General features: G+C 47.4%; 4 protein-coding genes and 1 pseudogene across 6 annotated transcripts; 3 read left to right on the forward strand and 2 right to left on the reverse strand.

The window, feature by feature from the left end:
* The first annotated feature begins 1989 nt into the window (after positions 1–1989).
* On the forward strand, positions 1990–3839 carry LOC133892025 (transcription factor JAMYB-like). Its single transcript, XM_062332766.1, has 2 exons — positions 1990–2517; positions 2614–3839. The coding sequence occupies exons 1-2, from the start codon at positions 2343–2345 to the stop codon at positions 3390–3392; spliced, it is 954 nt and encodes a 317-aa protein (XP_062188750.1). The 5' UTR covers positions 1990–2342; the 3' UTR covers positions 3393–3839.
* Positions 3840–12262: 8423 nt separating this feature from the next.
* Positions 12263–14328, reverse strand: LOC133892949 (importin subunit alpha-4-like; annotated as a pseudogene).
* A 2257-nt stretch (positions 14329–16585) lies between these two features.
* Positions 16586–19794, forward strand: LOC133893535 ((+)-neomenthol dehydrogenase-like). 3 transcript variants are annotated; one of them, XM_062334573.1, is made up of 6 exons: positions 16586–17111; positions 18193–18234; positions 18316–18562; positions 18651–18728; positions 18885–19070; positions 19148–19794. In XM_062334573.1, exons 1-6 carry the CDS (start codon positions 16594–16596, stop codon positions 19526–19528), a joined length of 1452 nt encoding a protein of 483 aa, XP_062190557.1. In that variant the 5' UTR covers positions 16586–16593; the 3' UTR covers positions 19529–19794. The 3 variants fall into 3 exon arrangements, with proteins under 3 accessions (XP_062190557.1, XP_062190559.1, XP_062190558.1); XM_062334575.1 differs by lacking the exon at positions 19148–19794 and having other exon boundaries at positions 18825–18963; XM_062334574.1 differs by lacking the exon at positions 16586–17111 and having other exon boundaries at positions 17129–18234.
* A 1244-nt stretch (positions 19795–21038) lies between these two features.
* LOC133892951 (subtilisin-like protease) lies at positions 21039–23285 on the forward strand. Its single transcript, XM_062333939.1, has one exon. It carries the CDS (start codon positions 21039–21041, stop codon positions 23283–23285), a length of 2247 nt encoding a protein of 748 aa, XP_062189923.1.
* Positions 23286–23956: 671 nt separating this feature from the next.
* Positions 23957–26885, reverse strand: LOC133892952 (uncharacterized). Its single transcript, XM_062333940.1, has 4 exons — positions 26528–26885; positions 24626–26305; positions 24099–24523; positions 23957–23980 (listed from the first exon to the last, which is right to left on the reverse strand). The coding sequence occupies exons 1-4, from the start codon at positions 26883–26885 to the stop codon at positions 23957–23959; spliced, it is 2487 nt and encodes an 828-aa protein (XP_062189924.1).
* Between the last annotated feature and the right edge of the window lie 787 nt (positions 26886–27672).

Consider the following 27672-nt stretch of genomic DNA (forward strand, 5'->3'; position numbering starts at 1 on the left):
GATCGACATGTACGCCTGGGAGATTCCCATGCCCCGGTGACACACATGACGACAGACATGGCAACCTCAGCAGCAACCCTTGTGGTCAACTCGGATCAACATACAGTACTCCAGCATCGATATATTCAGCACGTACGTACACATGATAATTCAGGGAATATTTTGACCTTTGCAAGCAACCCAGCAGACGTACACACTTGATACGCATCGTCGACAGCTCGGCGATCTAGGCAGGCTAGGCATCCAGCTGAAGCAAAGCAGTATAAACAATGGCAGGGACAGCGGCACCGGCTGATCCAATACCATGGACGGATCCTGCTCATGCCATACAGGTCAGGCTGAGCCACAGTGCCGCTAAAATTTCTAAAGGACAGCACTTGGGTTGGACTAGTTTGCCGGAGATGGATCGGCGTCACAGGGAGACCGCAGTCTTCGCGTTTGACAAACAGGGCACCTACCAGAATGGAACCGGACCACACCTCAGCTGTATTTTTATTTTTATACTCAGTTTGTGGCTGGTTTCTGTTTAGAATCACCAAGTTGGTGTTGGACGTGTAATGAATTATTACGACAGCGTACTAGAGTTGAGCAGAAAAATGGACTACTAGACACATTCTGCTTGTTGGCTCAAGCAGTTGACTGACTGTTGTTAATAATTGAGGATCAATCTTAAAAAAATACATTAAAAAATCCCCATTGATAGATAGATAATGCATAGATATATGACCAAAAAAGTTATTGTTAGGAAATTGGATATGAGAGTCACTGATTTAACATAAAAACCTCAAATGTGAAGGAGAAAACTACAGAGACAAATATTTATTATAATGCTACTAAGTAAAGTATAAGGGTTGGCACATATTTATAGGTGTCTGATGAGTCCTATTCTATCAAGGACTAGGATATTGAGGCATTATCCAACAAACCTCTGTCACTCAAACTCCTTACAAATATGTTCATGAAAAAATTATCTCGGAGAACCCCAAAGTGTGAGTGTTTTTTCATCTAGTTCCTCCCATTTATTGTTTGACATATCCGTTGGTTTAGCATAGAATGTCTTTCAAATGCCAACTTTTGCAAGAATAAGTTTAACCTGAACTTGTCATATGGAAAAACTGATCTTTCATTGAACTTCTCAATGCCAAATTTTGCGGATGACATGATGGAGAAAAATTACAGATAAAAAATACAGTTCATTCTGAAGGGAAAAAAACTTATTGGTATGTTGTGGGTGCACGTAGCAATTTTCAGCCAAAAAAATTGTATGTTGGCCTATTGGTTCTATGTGCGCGTAGCAATAAAACCAAACGGACGGCGTGGAGGAAGCCGCGAGCGAGCATGACAGGGCAACGCATGAGGAAACCCAAGCAGCGATGCATGAATGCGAATCCCAGAGGCGACACGTCGATAAAGAATCCCAGGGGGACACGCGACAACAAAGAATCTGGGGGGCAACAGTGAAGAATCCAAGGGGCACGACAGCGAAGAAACTCGAAGGCGGCGCATTGGTGAAGAATCTCGAAGGCGGCGTGTCAGGGAAGAATCCTGGGGGTGACGGCACGAAATCCGAAGCGGCGATGAGACCTGAGTGGCAGCGCAAAATCCAGAAAGGCGATGAGACCCGGGCGATGGTACCACTTGTTAAGGAAAAAACACGCGAGACATGGATTTAATATAGAAAATCCTCCCATATGAAGGAAAAAACATAGGAGTGTTATTGAGCAGCAGAGCACTGCATTGTGATACAGAGATGTAGAAACAGGAGCGCGTGGCGATGGGGGCAGGTCAAAGCACCCGTCAAAGTTGACGTGTGCACTGCGGATTAGCATCGTTAATCTGGTGCGCTAATTCCAAAAGATAAGCTAGTAATCAGGCCATCCCCCCTGTGCTTTTGGCTTTTGGAATCAATCGGCAGCTCCATTAAGCAACAGCCATCCATGGCTTAAACAACTTCTCCACGGTTGCGGCGTGCATGCTCCCTCACATGCTTCTTCCATCTCCAATTCTCTCCAAGTCCACGTCGCAGCACAACTGCACAAGCCAAACCACCAAGACATGATCGACCTCTCTCTCTCTCTCTCTCTCTCTCTCTCTCTCTCTCTCCAGTGCCAGTCCCTCCTCTATATAATTAAGGTCCCTTTTCACCATCTCATTCATCATCGTCCATACTTCACCCATCTCCTTCTTTGGCTATCCTTCGCATCTCTCCTCTTGCGTATTCCATTCTTGGCTGCGACCTACGTGCCTAGCTGCTTACCGTGCTACTTAGTTACAAATCCTGCCTGCTTGGTGTGATCGACACACGTGTACACAGAGCTAGCTAGCTGAAGCTAGACGGAATAATGAAGACGATGGAGATGGCGGCGCGTGATCACCGAGAGGTGAGCAGCGACGAGGAGTCGGCGGCGGCGGGTGACCTCCGGCGCGGACCATGGACGGTGGAGGAGGACCTGCTGCTCGTCAACTACATCGCCGAGCACGGCGAGGGCCGCTGGAACGCGCTTGCCCGATGCGCAGGTACGTGCTGCCTACACAAGATCAAAAACACTAGCTTCATGTGTGGTCTATCGATGATTTCTTGACTGACTCAACTGCTCATATGGATGGTCGCAGGGCTTAAGCGGACGGGGAAGAGCTGCCGTCTACGGTGGCTCAACTACCTGCGTCCCGACCTGCGGCGCGGCAGCATCACGGCGCAGGAGCAGCTGCTGATCCTGGAGCTGCACTCGCGGTGGGGCAACCGCTGGTCCAAGATCGCGCAGCACCTGCCCGGGCGCACCGACAATGAGATCAAGAACTACTGGCGCACGCGGGTGCAGAAGCACGCCAGGCAGCTCAACTGCGACGTCAACAGCCAGCAGTTCAAGGACCTCATGCGCTACCTCTGGATGCCGCGCCTCCTCGAGCGCGTCCACTCCGATGCCAAGCACGACGACGCGCCGCTGCCGCTCCCGGCGGACGACAGCGGCGCCGCCTCCTGGCCCATTGACAACGCGATCAAAAACCTCGTCCAGGGCGACATGGAGCTGTCCTGCACCACCGCCGCGTCGTCGTCGTCCGTGTCGACCGATGGCATGCAACTGCAGCTGCAGCAGCTCGTCGTATCCCAGCCACCGCTGGTGACCGCCGCCGGCGCCGAGAGCGCTTTTCCCGGCGGCAACCACGTCGCGTCGTACAGTAACAACAACACTGGCAGCATGTGCGACACGTTGCGGCAACCACCACACGCAGAATACCCGGCCCAGTTCGGCGCCGAGACGTGCTGGTCCGACGAGTCGCTGGTCCCGGGTCTCTCAGGCGTCTACGCCGACATGGGTTTGCCGGAGCTTGGCGAGACCATGTGGGGCGCCGGCGCCGACGACCTGTGGTACACGCAGATAATGGGGTTGTGAAAGCAAGTCCGCCGCTTCGATTATATCGTTGACCGGACTGGCCCGGTACAGACGTGCTGGACGGGCGTCCAGCGCGCGAGACCTTGACAGATGAGTGGAGATGAAAAGATGGACTCGAAGAAGGATATGGTTATTATTGGGGAGCTTCTGGTTAATTTGGAGCTTAATCCTCATTGCTATTTGCTAGCTCGCCAATAATTTCTTCTCCAGTTCTTGCACCATCTTTTCCTCAAGTATATTAGTTACTGGAGCAGTAGCTTTTACTGGTATGGAGTAGCAGTAGCTGTGGTTTACCATGAGGTTATGTACACTTGGTAAATTATTTAGTGTCGTCGTTGGTTCGTCGTTTTCACTGCCTTTTCTCCATTCTTTCTTGGGTAAATACGGACTGATTGGTTTGTAACTTTGTGTAACGTTGATGATGATCTGGAAGCCGTAATAAAAGTTGAATCACCACCCCTGGGGTGTTGTTGATAGATTAATAGGTAGTAATTTCTATCTGCTCGACTGATGGATCGTTCACTAATCATCACCAACCGGCCAGTACGTTTTGATCTCTCCGGGACTCCGGCCGGACTCACGGATGACGATGATTAGTTTGTCCTGGTGATGACGATGGTGACTGACCATGGAATTGTTTACATCCGACTTGCTTGGTGCATATGAACGACATGGCCGGATCAGATGTATAGCAACGAATTCTTCAGCTCTGCATATGCTCTGATATGATGCGTTTGCCCAATCAAATCGCAGCAGCACTAACAACACGGCACGCGAATGCATGAGCATGACTGGCAGAGCTTGAAGCCGAAATTCGGAGACTGATGAAGCTAAATGGTATTCAATTGTATCATAAAGGGATCGAATTAATAAAATATGATTGATTGAATCTAAAATACACTATAAAATACAAAAAATACACTACAAAAGATTACCCCTATCCATAACAATACTCTGCCATTGATAAGTATTATTGATTAGAACCGGATGTGGGTCTTACTGTGTATGGATCGCTTTAGCATGGATAGCATGGGAAAAGGGACGAGAAAAGAAACAAAATGAAGGCCTTTTTTTTTCTGATACCAGGGAATCAGATTTCAATTTGGTTCCCATCGATGGATCAAGCATTCATGAATATCAGGGTCACCTGAGGAAAGCGGCTGGCCAGGCATCATCGAATCCCTCGCCAGTTTCGTTTCGTGGTTGGGCCGACATGCAAATGAGCTCCCGCAACTGTCAATTTCCCCATCATTGCATCGACCCAACGCTGCATCATTTTGGCTCTTTTTTTGGAGCGCCGAGATGCAGAACAAGTCCAAGGTTTCGTGCAATTGCAGTTTGTTTGATGGCGAAGCGCATTAGCGGACTACGTATATATATCTCTATATGTCCAGATTAGTATCTTTTAGCCTTTTTTCCCCTTTCTTTTTCGTTCCTTTTTTTTTCCTTTTGTGCTGGTCTTCTTCCTGTTGATGTTTGGATCAAAGCTGTTGTCATTTCCCACCAAACAGACCACAAATTCAGAAAGAAAACTGCACAAGTACAGAGCTAGGTAACTGCAGTAACACAGTTGAGAGTTTTACTTTCAAGCAGTATGGTGTGTGGATTACACAATTGTTTACACAATTGTACAGCATGTTGATCGATCGATCACAGGTAGGGTGTCGGATCCGATACGAATGGTTCTATATCTTATCTTATATTTTTTTGAAGTTAGAGTCAGTTACGTATATAAAGAGATCATGAATACGAATTGAATATGTGACGTGTCAGACACAGATGATTAGTCGCGAATATTTCTTCAGATATTAAGTAAAAGCAACAACCGTATATCATATATGTTATGATTATTGACCACTCCACGTGTCTAAAAATCAACTACATTAGCCAATAAGCAAATTAACAATATACTTCTATAGAAGGAGTCACATTAGAGCCAAGCTGGAGAAGTTGAGTGTCTAATATATTGTTGAAGCTTCTATTAATTATTTAGAAATATTAATGACTTCAAATGAAAAAAAATCACAATAAAGTTATAGATCTCGTATCTCATTGAGAGCTATAATTTTTATATAAAGATTGTCTCCATCCAACTACATATGAAATAAAATACAAGCTCTGAAAGAAAGACTCAGATAATTTTCAGATATATCCGATTTTATTCTCAGACATTCGATATCTAACAGATATTTATCTCCTATATCCGACACAACTATATTCCAATATCTGAATTTCTTTTGTAGATATTTGAAATACTATTAGAACCCTTGGAGGGATCGGTCCGGAAATATCCGACTGGTTTCACCCCTAATTACAGGACTAGTGCCCAAGGTGCCAGTCACTGGCAAATCATGTGTAGTACGTTTTGGGCACCTGAATTCACAAGTCCGTTTAGGTTTGTTGCTTGGCATGCAACAGCGGCTGGGGCGGCCCAGATGACACGGCCTGGAAGCAGTAGCACCACACCACGCGCGCACATGATCGTGACTTGTGAACGCGTGGTGCTCCTCCTGCTCGTCACCTTTGCTGCCCCAAGGCTCCAACCCTTCACACTGACCTCGAATGTTTGCTCTTGCCAGGTTTCCAACCTTTTCCCCCCTTCAAAAGGGCATATCCTTGTACCATGAAAACGTGCGTATATAGATATGTAACGAGGAAAGATCACTCGACGAGAACATGCAAGAAACATTGTTAGTGGCTGTCCTAGTGGAATTCTGGGGACCGGCCGGTTATATTACGCACGTCATGCTTGCATCTGCAGAAAGATGGAGGCTTCCATCACTGGTACGCATGTACAATGCGATTCTTGAGGCTAGTGTTTCTGAACCATACATCTGTCGCAATCATATTCACATATCTGCACTTGTGTTCAATTCCTCCATCAACCCTCATCCTTGAGTACATTATCTCGGCCACAAATCACTGCGAAAAGAAAAGGTGCATTGGCAAGTCAAGGAAAAGCAGCTCGACGACTTGAATGAAATGTGCAAAAAGGAAAGGGCCGGCTGCACAAGTCCAATGCATCATCCATCGGTGATCGTCGTCGATGCACAACACATACGAGCCGTGCGAGGTCTGCGACATGGACGGACGATGCATCCAACCAGTTGTGTACATCTCTTGCGATCACGCACGCAACAAATATTCCTTCCAATCTCAACGCGTGCAGCTCCATCGGGTTCCGGTCTTGTCGTGCTAACCTGGAATTGTCATCCTCACTCTCGTCTAGTCTCTTCAAGATATATAATTCCATCTCCTGCATGCATGTTTTTCCAGATTCTTGCGTGCCAAGAAAATAAATACTCGAGAGAGAGAGAGAGAGAGAGAGAGAGAGAGAGAGAGAGAGGATATGGTACAACGATGTACATCCTCGAAATTTCCTGATGGGTGTGTATCGAATTATCTATCTATCGATGGTTTGCTTCTGAATGTATCAGTGCTCTCGGTGGTTGCAGTTAACACATTATGTATCTCCAGGACCTGTCAGTTTCAGAGAAGAGATGAACGCATGAATAGGAGGCGTAGGATACATAGCTTTCTCGGTCGACCAGTGGCTCTCCTGAAAACACATGCGAATTGAGCCACGAATAGTGCCTGCAGATACATTATCCAAAGGGGCAAATTAAGATATGCACATACACTGTTGTTTCTAGCCTGAGCCTAACTGTGGATGGAACAAGTTGTTATCGGCAGGAATGATTGGGAAGGGCAAGTTGCACACATCTGCCCGTTCCATTGGGAAGGGAAAGCCTCTTTGGGACTTGCCAGCTGCTGCAATTCGATATTCGGCAATTCCTGACAGTGAGTTTTCCTGAGCGCTATTCACTCTGCCGCCGCATCCGGTCCCACCACGTCGGCTTCGTACCATGCAGATGCAGTGTGTAACGCGGCAACAACGCAACCAATGAACCAACTCTTTCAAACGAAGAAAGGTGTACTAAGTACGACGCTCTGTCCTGTTTAACATTACCGTTGATATGTTAGTAATCATTATTGAAACAGTAAAAAATACAAGACAAATTAAATAAGTTGTATCCCATTTGGTGGACAGTATCAATCTTTCAGTGTGCCGATCCCACAATCTTATTCACGAAGGATGACCTAGAAAAGTCTAGAACATGAAGTTTTTACTTTATGATTTCAAGTAGCTTTCAAGGTTAAAAATAAACTTCTACACAAATAAATTGATTTGCTTTGGGGCGGTCCAAGACAAGCCCGACCAATATGCTAACATACTTCAATGTGCAATGGCGAGTTACCCATACGGTACCTAGGAATTCCGATTCACTATCAAAATCTAAAACAATCAGACTAAAAAGGCGTAGAGGGACAAATAAAAAAAGACTGAGCAGATTGAAGGCCAAGTACTTATCTATGAGGGGGCAGATTGATACTTCTAAACTCAGTTCTTAGTAAACTCAGTTAAAAAGTTGGCGCCCCACGCCTGTGGGCTTTGGAAGCAGCAGCGCATGCCTTCACACAAGGATGAACCCTCTGGAAGTAGCAGCTTCGGCCATCATGCAAGGGTGGACTCACTCATGGGCCTTCAGGAGCGGCAGCAAGTATGGACCTTCAGCAACAACTGCACTCAACTCCAATGCTTTATATCCCTACATGTTCCTTTTCTTTTTGCAAAAGAAAATTTGCCACCAGTAGGCTTTAAACCTGGTACGTGTAGGTGGGTAATGAGATTTATAACACACACCGAACCACTAGGCATCTATTTCGTTGCTGATGTGGTCATAGCATTTTGCTTGTCTATCTTGCGAAGGGTTACTCATTGGGTAGGAGTGCCACTAGGCAAAAACTGCTTTCTTTATCACCGTACAATCTTACATGCTATTAACGGAAATCTAGTTTGTTGTTAAAAAGCTGGTTTGTGTACGCTTTTGATGTATCTGATAATTTGAATCGTGAGCGTACGCACCTTCGTGGCAATGAAAAGATGAAGCGTTGATGGACCTCAAAACCGAGACACCGCCTTCGCAAAAATTGCAAGACAAAGTGACGGTTGACCTCAATAAGAGGCAACACGCCTTCGCGGTAGTGAAAAGTTGTAAGATGAAGTGCAGGTTCATACCCTAAGCTGGAGGAAATATTTATTCCTCATACACATGTTTTAACCTTCACATGAGAAAACCCTTATTGCCCTTATACAAGAATTTTTAATCTTCATGGGATGGTACTAATCCCTCGTATACAGAAGGTTTTATCCTTCGATGCTACATTTATCATTATGCTAAAGCATGTACTCTTCGGTTGTACTTTTTCAGCATCTATTTAACTCATGCACAAAAGAGAGGGGCTAAGAGTGCTTACCCCCGCACCGAAGATAAACCATGTCTTCGGATTACAACAATGCATTTAATTATTTATTCTTCATGTGCACACACCTAATTGGTTATAATGTGTTTTTCGTCTCAAAAAGGATGCGAAGCACCTATAGTCCTACAAGATACGAAGTCGAAGTGGCACTGGTCCTTAGGTAAAGGCGGTGCACCAATCAACTAAAGGCAGGTGAAGACCCGCCAAGGAGGACCGACATGCTGCTTAGATTTAGGTAAAAGCAACGCTCCAGTTGGACCTCGGACAGTAAGTCTTGAAGACATGGCCCTTTGCGCTCCGTGGAGTCGAAGATCCATTCATACACAGGGCATTGTCGGCCACCTTCATTGACAGTGGCTACTACCTTGGCTATGTTGACCCCTTCGATATCGACTCGTCGTTACCTTCGGCATCAGCATCAACTCAGATAGAGTCGCCCTCACCCTCGGCTTCGACAGTGTCGATGAGACTCCGGATGGAGTCCTCGACGGCTTCGCTCCCCTCTGCTTCGACTAGGGTTGCTTTCGGCCACGTTCACTTCAGGCATGTCGACTTAGCCTCCGACAGCCAGAGGGGTTTCGACCATGACGACTTTGCCCACGGCGACTCTAACTATGTCGTCCAGGGGGGTTTCGGCCGACGACTACAGCCAACATAACTACGCCTTCGTCGACTCCAACTACATCAACCAGGCGACCACTACGGCCGCGGCGCCTTGGCTTTGTCGACTTGGACGTCGACCAAAGGGGCTTCGACTGTGATGCCTTCACATGCGTCGACCACGACAACATCGCGAGAGGGGCTTCAGGCATGTCGACTTCACCTCCGTCGACTATGACTCCATCGACCAGAGGGGCTTCGGTCATGATGACTTCGCACACACCGACTTCGACTACGTCAACCATGTGTCATCCTTCACCACTCACGAACACCAGTCAAGAGGGGCTACGAGGGACGCCCGGATTAATATCCCGTCCTAGGTCACAAGAGTTTGGCCGGCACATGTGAGCGAAGACGTGAGGACATCATCGCCTTCGCTGGGCCGCGACAATAGCTTTCAAACTCAGCTACGTCAACTACGTTGAAGCTGAGCTCGTCGAATCCTCGGTGGTAGCCTTCGTCGGGCACATCATCGAAGATCGTCAAAGCCTCGGCAACAGCCTTCCTCGAGCACGTAATCGAATATGTACCTTCGACTTCGACTACAGAGGAAGAAGCACCTTCGCCAGCCGTCGAAGTCCTCAGCCTTCGCTCAAGACCCCTTCGCCGGGCAAGACGAAGCGTAGTTATAAGAATGTATCTAACTTTAGCAATCATGTAAAGAAAAATCAGTGCCATGTACGTGCTCTTTTCTCCATGCCCTTTTTTCTCACTGGGTTTTTGGTACGGAGTTTTTAGCGACACGTACATGGTGACTATAAGTCTGGGCCTTTTCCTAGTTATAGCTTTCCGCTCCGCTGTCCCATTAGAGCTTATAACTGAGGGGCTACGGTTGGGGGATAGGCCCAGACCTATAAAGGAGCCTATGTAGCAAAGCAGCCCATATAAAGGTCCAATGGCCTTTATGTAATATTTGTACCCTATTAAGGATTGGAGAGAAAATTTCACCTCTCCCTCTCACCTATATAAAGGGCCCAAGAGGTTAAGAGGGGGGGATCCCCTACACATACACTCCTCTCTCTCTCTCTCTGCCCGGATTGAACCATTCGGTACTGTAGATAGAAATAGTTCTAGCAGATGTCTTTCTTCCAAATTCCACGTGGGGTTTAAAAAAGATCGATTATTTTCTATTAAGATTCTATTGGCAAATCGATAGTAAAAAAAGAAATACCATCTGGTGAAATAGAAAGTCATGCGTAAACCCAAAGATCTAGGTGGATTAGGGATTAATGATCTTGATATCCAAAATACATCTCTCCTATGTAAGTAAATGTAAACGCTACTAACTGAGGATGGGACGTGGCAAGAATTACTTCGAAACAAATATATGGGACTAAAACCTCTTTCACAAGTTGAAGAAAAATCAGATGACTCACACTTCTGGGTTGAACTAATGAAAGTGAAAAGTATCATATTCAAATATGGTACTTTTAACATGAAGATTGAGTCAGAAATTAGATTTTGTGATGATACTTGGTTGGGCAACTCGCCACCGAGGTGCCAATTTTCCTCCTTACATAACATAATGTGAAACAAATTAGGCTCGGTAGCTAAGGTGATGGAGTAATTTCCCACAAATATTTCATTCTGATGAGATCTAGATGGCTCAAAATTAATCGCATGGAATGATTTGATAGCTCGTCTAACCAACATCACCTTGTCGAGGGGCTGAGATGAGTTCCAATGGAGCTTAAACAAAACTGAAAAATTTACAGTTAGCTCTTTGTACAGGGTCCTAATGCAAGGTGATGAACCGATCTGAAGAGTAAAATACGAAAATTAAAGCTACTGTTAAAAATTAAAATATTTATTTGGTATTTACATAAAATGGTTTTCTTAACAAAGAATGACCTAAGGAAAATGCAATAGCATGGAGATCAAAAGTGTTATTATTGTCACAAACCTGGAATAATTAAGCACATCTTTTTTTTATAGCCATTTTGCCCGTTCTACATGGCTTGAGTCGAAGTAACATCAAATCTTCACCAACCGTAAAGCATTCAAACATGCTTGGAAACTGGCTTCGGGGTCTTAGTAAATATATGAAAGGCTATATAATGGCAGCGGTGGCCACATTTTATTGGGCGCTATGGCTATGCAGGAAAAATATTGTAATGTTGTCTTTAACAAGAAATATGTTTCTCCTTTGGAGGTTATTTTCACTTGTACATATTGGCTCAGTTCATAATCTGTATTACATCGGTAGGAACATCACATGATGGTTACGATGGCGTGTACGAGGCTAGAGCAGACGACCAGAGAGCTATTTATTCAATTTGGATAACAGTCTAGACTCTGCATGCAAGCTTAATCATAACAACTTGTGTAGAAGTCTCTTGTAACGTTATGGCTCCTTAATGAGTGGATGTGTACATCTTAGTAATGAAAAGATGGATGTAAACTCTTATATGGTTGTATCAGTTTGATGTAACGATGAGAGTTAATAAATTTTTTTCAATTTTAAAAAAAGAAAAATAAAAGAAAACAAAATAAATCTGTTGAGGATAGATACACCGGTAGCCCAGGAATTTAGCCCAATTGCCAGCAATATGGGCCCAATCTTGTGCCTAGCTTATGATTTTCATAAGTCCTTTAAAAAGGGAAAAAGAAAAGGGACATGAGAGTCCTAAATTCAAGTTTTCTCCTCATGGACTAAATTCTCCATTGAAATTTCGTGGGTACTTCATAATTTCCAATGTTGTGTGCACCCATTCACAGACCTTCAAAGGTACAACCTACAGAAACGTAATGAGAAAATTCTGCACGTCATAGGGAAGATTGGCACCTGACCTCAACACATTTCTCCACATCAACTTGATTATAGTATCATAGATGGAACTAGGGAAAGGAATATGAATTTATCTCAAGCAATAAAATGTCTGCCATCATTCGGCTTCGTTTGCACCGGATGAGGGTATTGGTGGCTGAGCAACATCTTCATATGTTGCTTCCACGGTCTCCACTGAGTCATTCGAACCTGGGATGTCTGGATCATCGCTTACGTCTTCCTCCCAGTAACTCTGTAGCAGCTTCATGACTAACTTGTAGATTCTATCACTGTGGTGATCCTGCAGATCCTCCAATTTATCTAAACCCCCACATTCTAGAATGAACTGTGCATATGGGTTCAGCCCGGATTCCTGGCCCTTCTTCCCCGCCTCACCTGCTTTAAGTATGTTTTGAAGACCTTCCAGACACGTATATACTAGGTCAGAATCTTGGTACGTGAGGACACTGCAGAGAGGCTCCAAACATCCTCGGCTCACCAGATACCTGCACCCAGATGGCAAGCAGTCATTGCGAAGGACCAAGTTCAATTTCAAGCACAAAGGACTGAAAGATACATCCAAACGACCACAGGCTACAACATACTGAATTTGATCACTTGAACCACCAGACGCAGCATTTGATATAGCCCATGCAGCCTCCTTTTTTACATTAGTATCTGATGCCTTCAGTAGGACAATGAGGGTGTTTATAACGCCCGCATCAATTACTGCCTGTTGGTAGAATTACGAGTCAAAACATACCAATGAAATAATTTGCACATGATTCAGTTGACATGGGAGAACGATGATGATGCAAAATATGCACATATGTTTGGCCACATTTGGTTATATCACACTGATGGTAGGAGGAGCATATTTATAGGAAATGCACAAAGATCAGAATATACTACCTGAATTTGATCCTTGCTGCCAGCGGTGATATTAGAAACAATTATACAAGCCTGTTTCTGGATGTTTATTGGGTAATTTCGTGCAAGCAACTGGGCTAAGCAGTTGAGAATGCCATTTGCTATTAAGATCTGCAAAATATTGCAGCATTGGTTCAGCATCAATTGCAGAGGTTTGGGTAGATACCAAGCAGAACATAAAACTAATCAGCTGTATGCTAGAAGAAATATAAGAACTTCCTGACAGTCTTGCAACTTCTATCCCCCACCCCCTCTACTGCAGATACGTAAGTATTTTGTGGTGGAGGCATGCATAGTTCCTCAAAGAGATAACAGCAGAACAAGGGTGACTAAAAATAAGAAAGCATTGCACCATTAAAAAGCAGTGTGAAAGGATTAACAATAGCTGATGAGGCTTATGGGGGGCATCAAATGATGTAACTCAAGAGATTTACAAGTTGAGGGCAAAGCCCAGCATCTAATACATCTTGGATGGCATCATCTACGCCGCCACATATATAACAAACATTCCAGCATGCATCTGCCAGTATCTTCTCATCAGTATAATGAATAAGCTGGCTGATAATGTCCAGTATAGGTTTCACCTGCAATGACCAGCCAAAACAGACTCTCACCAAGCTATTGCTTCACAAACTTAACAAGGAACATTTCAACAGACACATAGCAGTAACAAACCCTACTTGCACTTCAGCTGGCAGTTTTCCGAAACAAAGGTTCGACAGCGCCCATGTAGCAGTCCTTAGAATTGGAATTCTCATGTCTTCTCGAAACCAAGAAAGTAACGGCGTAACAGCACCATGATCAAGTCTGCAGCTATATTTCCAAGAGCCCAGATAGCATGTTTAACATATCAGAACCAACAATATCAATGACCAAACTATCACACAAACAAACTATGGTTGAGCAAACTGTTTGACCTGATGCGTGAAATTCGCATTTGGCGATCCTAAGAGCTCTACAAACTTTGGAACGGAACCGCATTCTGCAACCAAAAGTGTATAGTCAGAAGAAGCTATGTTGGTAAGCACCTAGGCTGCCTCCATCTGCAAAAAGCACACGGGGTAAGACTGTTAACACAAGAAAACAAATGCAAGAAGATTAGGGGTAAAGGGAATAAAGAATAAAGCACATACTTGGAGCTGAGGAAGCTCATGTCAGGATCCCCTGTTGCGCCAGCAAGTCCTTGACTCTTGTCTGCCAAAGCCCGAAGTTGCCAGTCCCGTTAAATCTCGTCACCTCGAATTTGGACGCCATCTGCCTGTTGCCGTAAACCGCCAAATCCCGCTCACGTGTACCTCACATGTGCTGAACGTGCCTCCGCACGCTCGTCCCCGTGCCTCGCTTGGATGCACCACCACGCACACGTCGAACTGTGTGTTCGCCGCCTCGTACACCTCCCGTGCACAATCCGCCGCTCTCGAACCCTGTCGATTGCCACGTAGCTTGCACACGACAAAGCTGACCCGCTCGATCACTGCCCATCGTTCACTGTCAACCGCCACAAACAACGGTTCACCAACAGCCCGATTGCAACTCCCGCAATCCGTGAACTCCAAACCTCGATTGCCTTTGCGTTCTATTCTCTAGCACCTTGTACACGGCTACTATTTATTGCCCCGCCGGACCATTGATCGAAATCCAAATCGGATGAGTCCAAACACGATTGCCTCATGGCACAAAAGTCGTGACCGACTCCAACTCCAAAAAATCGGTCTCCTGATCCGCGCGCTCCAATAAAACTAGCCGCCTACTGCACGTCTCGTGCCTCCCGAGCATTCCCACGCCAGGCCTTGTCCTGCCGGCTGAACCAAGCCTCCTGCACCAAGGCAGCCGATTGCATGCCAGCTTACTAGGCGCACGTGTCCAGCACCCCTTAGCTGACCAACTGCCCCATGAGCCTTCTGACCGAATAGGCGCGACAGCCACGTACCGAACTGCCGCCTGCAACCGATCCACCGTGACGCCCTTGTTTCTCTAGGCCGACACGCCCTCCACGTCCTGCGCTCGAGTCGGCCAGTGGCCCGTACCTGGCTAGCCGCCTCAACGCTGCTGTTGGCCTCTTCCTATTTTAATCCGCCGAGCACTCCAGCCGAAGCATTAATACACGCATGCAACGAAAGGAGTGCATTCACTAATACATGTGAAGCATCTTTTCCTTGCATGTGCATTAATACACATGGGGCCCTCCTGCATGCACCGTTTGACTTGATCACCGACAACACCAGAGCCGATTGATCTGGACTACCGCAACAAACGAAACCAGCGCTAATCCTCCAGGTTCCTTCTGTGCGTTCTAAGCTGCCGTGCGCCAAGTCCGCATGCAGCCATATTATCCAACGCAGTCATCCTCGCATCCGACGCAGCCTCCACGCGCCACGACCAGCAGACCGACTGCCTGATCCATCATGGCGTCGAACTAGCCACACGCCTGGGCCGTGCCAAACTGTCTGCCTTCTGCTACGCAACCCGTCCATGCGCACTCGCGCTGCTTCGCAATCCCGAACGCCTTCACAACCTCCGAAGTCCACCATAACTTTCGCCACCGCTGTCGCTGCTCCACCTTGAGCAAACAACAGCTGCTCCGATCTAGATTGACCTCCCGTCAATTAGACCGTGAGTCGAAGCCGCCGCCTTGTCCACGATGTCTTCCAACCACACCGTCGAACCTGCCCATCACGTCTGACCGACCCCTATCGAACAGCAGCCCCCAGCCACCACCAACCCGATCTCCACATCTGGATGAATCCTCGTTGATGCAGCCCATCAGACGGTTCAAGCCGCATGCTCGAAGTGTCCAAATCCACCGACCAAATCGTCGATCGCCGCCATGCTCCACCTTGCAACGGCCTCCCAGACCCGTGCAAGCCTTGCACAGTGTGGAACATATCCTCGTGTCTTCCCTTGATGTTTCTTCATGGCTCTGGTACCACTTGTTAAGATTTTAACGGAAGCATCACCAGGATCATCAAGCTAAGCACAAGATCAACATATAAGACACGATGTTTTTTTTAATAAGGTTCAGTCAAGTTGCCTATATCCTCGGGGCATAATTACGGGCGCTCCTCCCCAACTGTTTCAATCTTACCATTAGTTACAACGATTGTGCCTTCTATTTAAAGGCCCGGAATTAGAAGTTCGACTACAACTCTAATCCTAGTTCCACCCGATTACAACTTAAATCTATCTGAAACTTATCATGTACACATATTCGACACATATTCCAACAATATTTTCAGTGACCGAAAAAGACATATTGTATTTCTAGTTTTCACACCAATATAGAGTTCAGGTTATCTGAGAGGTAATCAGAATGAATCCCAAAATAGAAATAGACGATGGTGTATGAATTTATGTATGTTGTTAGAAATATAATGGAGTGGCAACTGGCACCACCATTATTTTGGCTCAAGCTTGCCCTGTGCATGGCCATGGATGCTGCATTTTCATGTCCATGTTTTGAGCTGTATAGTTGGAGTGTGTTGACTGCTGACAAAGAACGGGGGCACAGCACGCCGCCGCATGAATCCAAAAGGCGATGACGGGTCAACAGCCAGCCATCATCTCCTGCTGAAAAGTCTTCCCAACGCAGCTGCAGCTCACCCTCGCCTCACTGCGACGTGGGCCCCACCACCGGGCCGTCGACGCCGGCGGCACTTCGGCGCAAAGGTACGGCCCAGAGCTAGCGGCGTCGGCGTGCCCAGTGCCACGAACCAAAAGAATGAGGTGCCCAGGTACTCGGCGCTCTGTTTAGGGTTAAACACGCTCTGCGCTAGCCAACCCTACCACCCCACGCCGCCGCCGCCGCCGCCGCCGCCGCCACCCTCAAGAGGGGTAGAAGACGCCAGGGAGATGCGCCACCTCGGCGTGCCGGCCAGTGCCACCGCGAGCTCACCTTGTAGCATCCGGCCCTGCTTGACCCCAACCCCCTCCCGTCTCCAGCAGTTAGTCCTCCGAACCCAGCAAATCTCATTGCCTGCCGCTCGCATAGAGAAGGGCCCCGCCGCGGGAGCGACGGGGGCATCACCTCCGCATCACAGGTTACGTCCTCTCCCAGTTCCACCACCTTTTGTTAAGTCCATGGATCTGGTGCACTGCAAAATAATGTTATTCTGACGCTGTACATTTTTGTTTGAAGAAGATAATGCTGTAGATGTATGAACACGGCCTTTAGATATGGTTTGCAACGATAGATATATAAGTTGCATTTTTGCAAAGCACTTGGCGCTCTTGTGTAATTTTAGTTGCAGTAATCAGTTTCGAGATATGGACCAGGGGGACAGTTAAATTTGAATCAACATAGTGTTCCATATAAAAGTAATTTCTTGCCTGATTTGTCAATATATGTACATACATAACAGGTCAGGCACAGGTAGTTTAAATTGAACCTAAAAAACCCAATTTTTTTTTAGGAAACCAAAAGACCCATTTTGTCAGTTTAGTACCCAGTTGTACTTTTATTCTTTTCATGCTGTCAAGTTATTTCAAGTTGTCTTCTCGACCGAAAAAAAATGTGATATTTGTGATTGGAGAATAGTTGGTGCAAGCATAGAGATGACGCATACAAATTAGAGTATCTTTTGAGATTTATTTGCTTTTACGACTTGGAGTGTTTTATAATCCCTGATATCATATACAGCCATATTGGATAAAAACTGCATCATTAAACATCCCTAACTTGTAAACTCTCCTCTATAGTATGTAATTTTAGTTGCATTGATCAATTTCGAGGTATGGAGAATGGACAAGGGAAACAATTAAGTCCATGCATCCTTGAACCAGCATATTGCTCCACATAAAAGTAATTTGTCGATACATTACACGTACATGTTGTCAAGAGATAGTCATTTACCACGTCAGGCACAAGCGGTCCTAAAAGATCCATTCTGTTTGTTTAGTGTTCTTTTTGTTTGTTCTTTTCCTGCTGTCAAGCTATTTCTAGTCATTCTCGCAATGGTAAAAAACATTCTGAGATTTGTGACTGGAGTATGGTTTATGTGAGTGTAGAGACAGCTGGTACAAGTACATACAGGTACCGCACTTATTAAGCATTTTCAGCACTATTGCATTTTAAGAAGCCGTCACTTTTTATCTGATGCAAGAAAACTCATATTGTTCCAGGCTTGAGGCAGTGAGCCGTGACCATGAAACAATACCAGAAAGGTGATTTACCATGCATTCCAAATGGCATGCCCTTCCTAGTTCTAGATGAACAGAGATGCTAACTTTTGGTCTTTTCTTCAGGCTTGCAGTGGTCACTGGTGGAAACAGAGGAATTGGCCTAGAGGTATGCCGGCACCTTGCTGTGCAAGGTGTAACGGTCATTCTTACTGCAAGGAATGAGAACAGAGGAAAAGATGCAGTCGAGTCCCTTGGCCATGGATCTAACCTCTCCAACATAATCTTTCATCAACTCGATATCCTAGATAATGATAGTGTCTCCTCGTTAGCCCAACATATTGAGACCAGATATGGGAAGCTTGACATTTTGGTAAAATGATGTCTTGTCACACTAGTGCTAATTAAGTCTCATCATCCAACTTTGAGAGTATTTAATAAAGATATAATCGATGATACAGGTGAATAATGCAGGTGTTGGAGGAGTTGAAGTAGATCAGGATGGCCTGAGAGCTCTCAACATTGATCCTAACACATGGGTATGCAGACTTTTCTCAGCTTTTAGCATCTTTGGCATTTTGCGTTCATGTGAACTTTCAAGCGTTATCTTATCAAAAACCTATCGATGTCAGTAGTCAGTTGGCCAGTTGCACCAGTGATGAACGCCTCAATAGTTTCATGCCTCCGTGATTCAGTTATCAGGTAAAGCGGCCAATCTCCTTGAACATGTGGTCGTACAAACCTATGATGGGGCAGTGAAATGCGTCGACACGAACTACTACGGATGCAAATGGGTAACTGAAGCTCTCCTTCCTCTACTGAAACAATCCACATCGGGAGCAAGGATTGTAAACACTAGCTCCCTCCGGTCAGAGCTGAAGGTACATGATACAAAAGCCTCCAGTGCTAGTACAACAATTAACACATCCTAATTGCTGCGCTTGTACTTTGCCACCAGAGAATGCCAAACGAGAAGCTCCGGGACGAGCTGCGCAACGTTGACCTCTGGGACGAGAACCGGATGGAGGCGATGCTGGATGAGTTCTTGGAAGACTTGAAGCACGGACGGCTCGAAGAGAGAGGCTGGCCGACGATGCTGCCGGCGTACAGCATGTCCAAGATGGTGGTCAACCTCTACACAAGGATCCTGGCCAAGAGGCACCCGGGAATGCGCATCAACTGCGTGCACCCGGGCTTCGTCAAGACAGAGATCAACTGGAACACGGGGGTCATCCCTCCCGAAGAAGGCGCTAGAGGAGCTGTCAAGCTGGCCCTGCTCCCTGACGATGGACCGACCGGGTGCTACTTTGATCAGACTGATTTGGGGGTCGCTTGGTGACACAAGGTTGCACGCTGCATACTTCTTCTGGGCGCCCTTTCGTGGGATTTGATTCTTCGCCGTTCTCGTGCGAGACGGCAGATGCAATGCATCTTAGTTTTGTACTGCCCTGCACGTGCTTTTTCCATTCAAAAATAGCTTGTACCACTCTACTGAAGCAGCAGTAATAAGATGTTTAGGACATCATAAACAGGCCTAAAATGGCAGCAGCACTTTGGACAAGAGTGGTCGGATTTGCTATTGATAAGTTGTCTGGCTTTTTCGTACCTCAAGTTACTTTTTTCTGACCATTGCATTTGTGTATTGCAGGTTATACATTGATTAATGGATAAAATTGTGGCTTATGCCTAAGAAATCAGTAAGTCACACTAGAAACGACGATCCTAGAATCAACTGTGGTATAGCTTCTGTTTACTGGCGTTTGGGCCGCTTGTCAGCTCCATAACTCGGCTGGAAAGAACACCGCCTGAACTTGACATGAGAGAACTTGCACAAGGGTCTCTATTCTACGTATCTGCACGGGTTCATACGTGGCTCTGTTTAAGGCCCACGTGTCCATCACGACCATTCTCGCGCCGTTCTATATATATACGCGCTTCACCAATCTCTGTCGTCGCGAATCGTCCTTGAGAAGCAGCAAATCTAGCTACAGAAGAAAGTGCAAGCGAAGTAATCAGTGAGTCATCGAGGCAGGAGCAGCGAGCAGCGCGCGCGGAGGAGGGCGACGCGCAGGCGAGCAGATCGCGCGCGCGCGGTCGATGCTCACAAGGAGGAGCCCCACCACCAGCCCGAGGAACACCACCGCGCCGGGATCCTGGAGACCGTGCAGCAGGGCGCCATGTCCCTGATGAGCGCCGTCGGCCGCACGCTCGGCATCGCCAGGGACACCACCGCGGAGGCGGCAAGCGCCACGACGGACAAGCTCACCGAGTGCAGGGACTAGTCCGCCGAGAAGGCGAGCGAGACTGCAGTCTGCAGGGGCGACCAATGACAAGCTTGGAGAGTACAAGGACTACACTGCTGACAAGGCTGCAGGGATGAAGGACGCCGCGGCGCAGAAGGCGAGCGAGATGGTAGAGGCGACCAAGAACAGGTGAATCTTGCCCATGAATACCGACCACCCCGACCAGGGTGCTGCTTTACTGCTGGCTCCTCGCCGGCGCGGCCTCTTGTTCGCCGCCGCTGTTGTGCTCGTCGTTGCCACTTTCCAGCGCCCACACCGTCTTGTTAAAAGCGCTAAGGCCATGCGCAGATCGGTGCGGGTCAACGTGGAGTTCCTGCAGCCAACCTTGCAGTTTCTAGTCAACGCTGGCGCATCAATGATCTTGGCTACACTTAAATGCACTCTATCTAAACCACAGCCAAAATTTGCAGCAAGTTATATGCAGCCTTGCAATCCGACAATTAATGCCAAAACCACACACCATCCATGGCGTATAATATAAAACCACATCTGCATCGCCATCATCTTCATCATCTCCATCTCGTAGCTCCAAGCATCGCGCAGACAATGGCATCATTTGCATGTCTCTTAGTTCCGCTTCTCTATGTTACCACCGTCCTCTCTCTTGCACCTGCCCTGTGCTATGTCAATCCAGGTGCTAACCCCGGCCAGGACGCCGAAGAGAATTCGGAGTATCGTACACACATCGTGCTTGTCTGGCCACCGGCGGACGCCCACGCCGCGGACGAAGTTGCGCACCGCCGGTGGCACGAGTCTTTCTTGCCGAGCTCCCTGACCGAGTTCGGCGAGCCGCGCCTCGTGCATTCCTATACGGAGGCATTCAGCGGCTTCGCGGCGAGGCTGACGGACGCCGAGCTCCACGAGGTGTCCAAGAAGCCAGGGTTCTTGCGCGCGTTCCCGGACCGCACGCAGCAGCTCATGACGACGCACACACCGGAGTATCTCGGGCTGAGGCAAGGTCCCGGGTTCTGGAGGGACGTCGCACGGTATGGGAAGGGGATCGTGGTCGGGCTGCTCGACGTCGGGATCTATGGGGCGCATCCATCATTTGGTGACAACGCCGTCGCGCCGCCCCCGTCGAGGTGGAAGGGATCATGCCAAGGCTCTGCCTCCCGGTGCAACAAGAAGCTCGTCGGCGTCAAGTCCTTTGTCGGGGATGACGGTAGGGATGACTTTGGCCACGGGACGCACACCTCGTCCACAGCCGTGGGCAACTTCATCAACGGCGCCTCGAGAAATGGCATGGCCTACGGTACGGCGTCTGGGATCGCTCCCGGCGCGCACGTCGCCATGTACAAGGTGTGCACTGGCAAGGGGTGCCAGGACTCCGCCGTACTAGCCGGAATGGATGCGGCAATCAAGGACGGCGTGGACGTGATCTCCATCTCCATTGGCGGCAACATGACGTTCCAATTCGACCATGACCCCATCGCCATCGGCGCGTTCAGCTCGGTGTCGAAGGGCATCCTTGTGGTGTGCGCGGCTGGCAACAACGGCCCCAAGCTAGCGTCCGTCGTTAACGACGCGCCCTGGTTGGTCACGGTCGCCGCCAGCTCGGTGGACCGGAGCTTCCTTGCGGACGTGCAGCTTGGCAAGGGAGTCAGCGTCGCCGGCGAGGCGATTAACCAGGTGACAAACTCAAGCTCCAAGACGTATCCTCTCCTCTACTCCGAGGAGCGGCGCAACTGCATTTACCATGGCGAAGAAAGCAAAGTCGCCGGAAAGATCGTGATCTGCGATGCCGTGGACAACCTCCTCCCCTACAACACGTCGGAGAAGTCCATCCTCCGTGAAATAAAGAGCGCCGGCGCGGCCGGCGTGGTGCTGATCAACACCAATGCCGACGGCTACACCACCGTCCTCTGGGACTACGGCTCCGACGTGGTGCAAGTGACCGCTGCCGACGGAATCAATATCAAGAAGTACGAGATGTCTTCTCAGACGAACTCCACGTCCGCGGTCACGTTCAGCCACAAGACGGTGCTCGGCGTCCGTCCATCTCCCACCGTGGCCTCGTTCTCGTCCCGGGGTCCAAGCACGATCACTCCAGGCGTGCTCAAGCCGGACATCCTGGCGCCGGGGCTCAACATCCTCGCCGCGTACCCGCCACAGACCCTGCTCGGCACCGGACCATTCAACGTCCTATCCGGGACGTCGATGTCGACGCCGCACATCAGCGGCGTCGCGGCACTTGTCAAGAGCGTCCACCCCGACTGGTCGCCGGCCGCTATCAAGTCGGCCATCATGACCACATCTGACACTGTCGACAAGAACGGTGGCCCGATCTTGGACGAGCAGCACAGGAAGGCCAACGCGTACGCGACCGGCGCCGGCCATGTCAACCCCGCGAGGGCCACGGACCCGGGCTTGGTGTACGACCTCGGCGCCACAGACTACGCCAGCTACATCTGCGCTCTCATGGGCGAGGCCGCCCTGGCGGTCATCGTGCGCAACTCGAGCCTGAGCTGCGCGAAGCTGCCCAAGACTGCCGAAGCGCAGCTGAACTACCCGACGATCAAGGTGCCGCTGCAACCGACGCCGTTCACGGTGAGCCGGACGGTGACGAACGTGGGGCCGGCGGCGTCGACGTACACGGTGAAGGTGGACGCGCCGACGTCTCTGACGGTGCTCGTTTCGCCCGGGACGCTGGTATTCGCCAAGGCCCGCGAGAAGAAGACGTTCAACGTGACGGTGAGTGGCCACGGCGCCGACGTGTTGGAAGGCAGCTTGCTCTGGGTGTCAGGGCAGCACGTCGTGCGAAGTCCGATCGTTGCCGTCGCCAGACACGGCTAGGATGTCCGAGAAGTAGGATTAGTGACTGTGCATGCGTGTGTGATGCAGAAATCATGTGTCCAACATGCAATAAACCATCCAACAATGGCTAAATATCTTTTCAGACCGGTGTGAGACTATTCTGTTGGAGCTGAGTAAAAGAGGCCCTCGTGTCGCATTCGGAGGCAACTAGGGGGCAGGGCCGGCTCTACAATTTCGAGGGCCTAGGACGAACTCAGCACTATAGGCCCTTAAGACTAAATATTTTTTTCACTTGTATAGTTTATAAACCATTCATCCTTTAAAGTGACACAAATGAACATTACTAATATTATAAGCCAAGTAGTAACTAGTAAGAGTTAACTTTCAACATGTTTTTAATTCTCGATGAATAATGTCAATAGTACAATAAAAAACTAAAAAAACAGTAAAATAAAACTAGTATGATTACCTCAAATAAGAACGAGAACCAAACTCAAATGACTTCATTGATAATGTTTCACAAAAGAGGAGACGATAAATACCCAATGTCTCTCATAAAAAACAATTCCTTCGGGCATTTCTCGATGCAAAATCATTAAGGACAATATCGAGATCAATGTTGTCCAAGATATTCTTCTCAATGCAGCACATAGCCAAACCATTCAATCTTTCATGTGACATAGTTGACCTCAAATAGTTTTTCAGTAATTTTAATTTTGAGAAACTTCTTTCAGCTGAAGCAGGTACAGTTAAGAGGATCCGATAGGAATAGAGACATTTGGATAGCAATCTACAGCTGTAACGAACTGAAGAAATCTCAGGTGCTGACATCAAACCATCTGGCAAAGTTACTTGCAGCACTTTTAATTCAGAGAAAAAATCATTTAACTCAACATCAGATGAGTTATCATGAGAAAAAGCTTCTACAAAAGTAGTGCAACATTTCCGTAGATCAGTATCATCCAAGGACTTCAGATTTTTTGAATTGAATAAGAATCCAAACACATTTTCAAATGCCTTCAACTGCTCAAATCGAATAGTCAATGAAGCAATTGCAACATCAATCATGACTAGAAAGTAATTAACTCTGAATGATTCTATAGCTGACTGTGGTTCTTCATTTTGGTCATTTTCTTCATCAAAATTCTTCTTTCTTTTACCTTGACGTTTTGTAGGAAATTTTGGCTCTATATCCAATTCAGATGCAATGGCTTTTGCAATGTCAATACTAGAAGTGAAGCCTTCATTTCTGTACCTCTTAAAAAATGAGATGACCCCTTCGATTTGTTTGAGAGTAGCATCCATACACACAATCTTAGACTGCAACTTCTTGCTCACCATATTTATAGAAAATAAAATGTCATGCCAAATAACCATACCAACTAAAAATTCAAAATTCTCAAGTACAGTTATCAAAGATTGAGCATCACTCACTGCTTTTGGGTCATCAGTAGAAGATGTCTCCAGTTCCAACAAAGCTGACCTTATTTGGGGAGTTTGGTACCTGATAGCTTGGACACTGTTTATTCGACTCTCCCAACGAGTATTAGATAAATATTTGATAGTTAGTTTTGGAACATTGTCAAGCAAATTCTTCCACCTTTTAGTAGAACATGAAAACAATGCATATATCCGTTGTATAACACCGAAGAATGAAATAGCTTTGCTGCAAGATTTCGCCATATCACAAAGAGTGAGATTTAGACTATGACATGCACATGGCATATATAATGCTCTTGGATTAATTTCAAGCAAACGCTTCTGAACACCTTGATGTTTTCCCTTCATATTAGAACCATTGTCATAACCTTGACCTCTCACATCATCGACATTCAAATCAAGAGAGTCCAATGCATTCATCAATTCGTTAAAAAGCCCCAATCCTGATGTATCATCCACCTTTAAGAACTCTAGAAAGAACTCCTCCACTCTCGGAATGTTACTTGATATATTGACACACCGCACAATTAGAGTCATTTGTTCTTCATGGCTCACATCTGGGGTACAATCCAAGATAATAGAGAAATACTTGGCATCCTTGATGATCCTTAAAATAAAACTTTTCACAGCATGAGCAAGAAGAGAAATTAACTCATTCTGAATATTGTGGCCAAGATAATGATGATGAATTTCATTATTTTGAATGCGTCTAATGTGTTCTTGCATCACAGAATCAAATTCAGCAATCATTTCAATTGTGCCCAGAAAATTACCATTGTTATCCTGATAAAGTTTCTCATTTGATCCTCGAAAGGCCAAATTATGTTTAGCAAGAAACTTCACAGCAGAAACTATTCTTACCAAAACCTGTCTCCAACGCTCTTTTTCCTTTGCAATTTCCCGTTGCAAATCATCATCAATTGTCTGATTTTTACTTAACCTCAACCTAAGTTCATTCCAAGTATTCATGTTTGTTATATGCTCAACATTGTTCTCATGTTGTTTGAGTCTCCCACTGAGATGTTTCCAGTCCCTCAATCCATCATATGCCAATAAAGTTTTGGTCTGATTTGATTTGAACAATCGGCAGCAAAAACAGTAAACTTTGTCCACATGCTTAGAGTAAACCAACCACTTTCTATCAACAACCTCGCCATTACTTAACTTTCTGGAGTAGTAAGCATATGAAAAATGTCTACCACTGCTATCCGAAGGGAATTGCAAATTTAATTCTCTCACAGGCCCTTTTTCAATTAAGATATCTCTTCCTCTATTGTCAAGATTGTCCCATGTTCTAGGATCATAGATAGCTAACAGAGAATCTTTTTGTTCATCAGCATTTGAATTTTCAGTATCAGATGAAAGCGGTAAATTTTGTTCCCCTGTAGCATCCTCATTGACATCAACTTCTGCATTTAAATTATGATTAGGTTCCTGCCCTTGATCTTCTGTACTACAATCATCTACCTCTTCAGGATTATCACCGGGAACAACATTACTTGAAACTGAAAAGAACTTATGTATAGCACCCTTTTGCGATTCAATAAACTGATCTTCTCGTTTTCTTTTTTTCCTTTTCTCAGCACCCGACAAATGCTTCTTAGGCAACATTCTAACACCTAAAATTAGAAAGAAAAGTAAGCAACAAGACCTCTAACGACCTAACCAATGGGCAATGGATCATCTATTAGTTAATGAACAACTTAATTTGCGGACTAAATAGATAACAATCAATAGTATTTTTTGAGTTTATACTATAGTTATACTAACCGAATAACCGTACAAATTAAGTCCAGACAAATCACAAACGAAATAAGTAAATAGGATAAAGATGATCTCACCAGTCACGCGAAAGACGATCGTCGACAAGGCGACAAGCGCGAGGGCGAGGCAAGCGAATCCGCGAATAGCTGAATAGGCGATCGCCGATCGGCGGCACAGCCGCACGGCGCGACTGCTGTCCGATCCGACTGGCGGCTGGCAGCTGGCGGCTGTTCCCTTAGACGCTGGCGCTGCGACGTGCGGTGCGGAGTGCCGTGTGCAATCTGCGGGCTTCTGATTTGCACCGAGGGCGACCGGCCGAGGCGAGTAGGCAAACAACATCACAGCTATACGAGTCATCGGCCCATCACGCTGACGGTATGACTGCATGTGCACAGCAGCTTGTACTGGGCTACTGGCCTGCTGGCCTGGCTGCATGCCCGCACAAGAGACTGGGACAGAAGAAAATACAGCAAGTACAGCACTACAACAGACTTGGGCCCCCCCTCTGGCTTGGGCCCTGGGCAGTCGCACCCCTTGCCCTGGCCCAGAGCCGGCCCTGCTAGGGGGTGACCCCCACACTCCGTCTACCCACCTCAGACTCCTCGGTGCGTCTGCTGCCGCCATCTCGACTTCCTTCTCCTCCTCTCTCTCTCTCTTCTTCCCCTTCACGTCCGTGGCTTCATGTTGTTGTGCCCGACGAATCTAGCGGTCAGATCCTTAGCGCAGTGCGCCAGGAGGCATGGGGAGGCGGCCGGCTCCACACGCCCGACAACGCGGTGTGGCATCTCGATGGTGCGGCTTGGCGCAGATCCACGCGTTTGGTGGCGCGCACGTGGCGTCTCAACGGTTGGTCCCGTATGTCCGACGGCATGGCGACCAGATCTGCGCCCTGGCAACAGCCAGGCTCGGACGTAGATCCACGCGCCCCCGACGGTTCCGCGTGACTGGTGGCTCGGAGTAGTGTCCTGCCGATCGATCCCTCATGTCTAGCGTTGTGGCACGGTGGCCTGACGGCCAGATCCAGGCGTGGGGGCAGCACGGTGGTGAGCTGCTACATCCTGGTGTGGCAAGGCCAACTTCGTGCCCTTCTTGGTGCCATTAAGGCTTCGTGTGGTGGATGACCTTGGCGCAGCGGTCCGGTGGTGCTGCGCAACAACCCAGCGGAGCGATGTTCCTCAGACCGTCATGACGTGCTCCTTCTCCTTGAGGCTTGTCGGTGCAC

Source organism: Phragmites australis, chromosome 15 (assembly GCF_958298935.1).
Source record: "Phragmites australis chromosome 15, lpPhrAust1.1, whole genome shotgun sequence".
NCBI lineage: Eukaryota > Viridiplantae > Streptophyta > Magnoliopsida > Poales > Poaceae > Phragmites > Phragmites australis.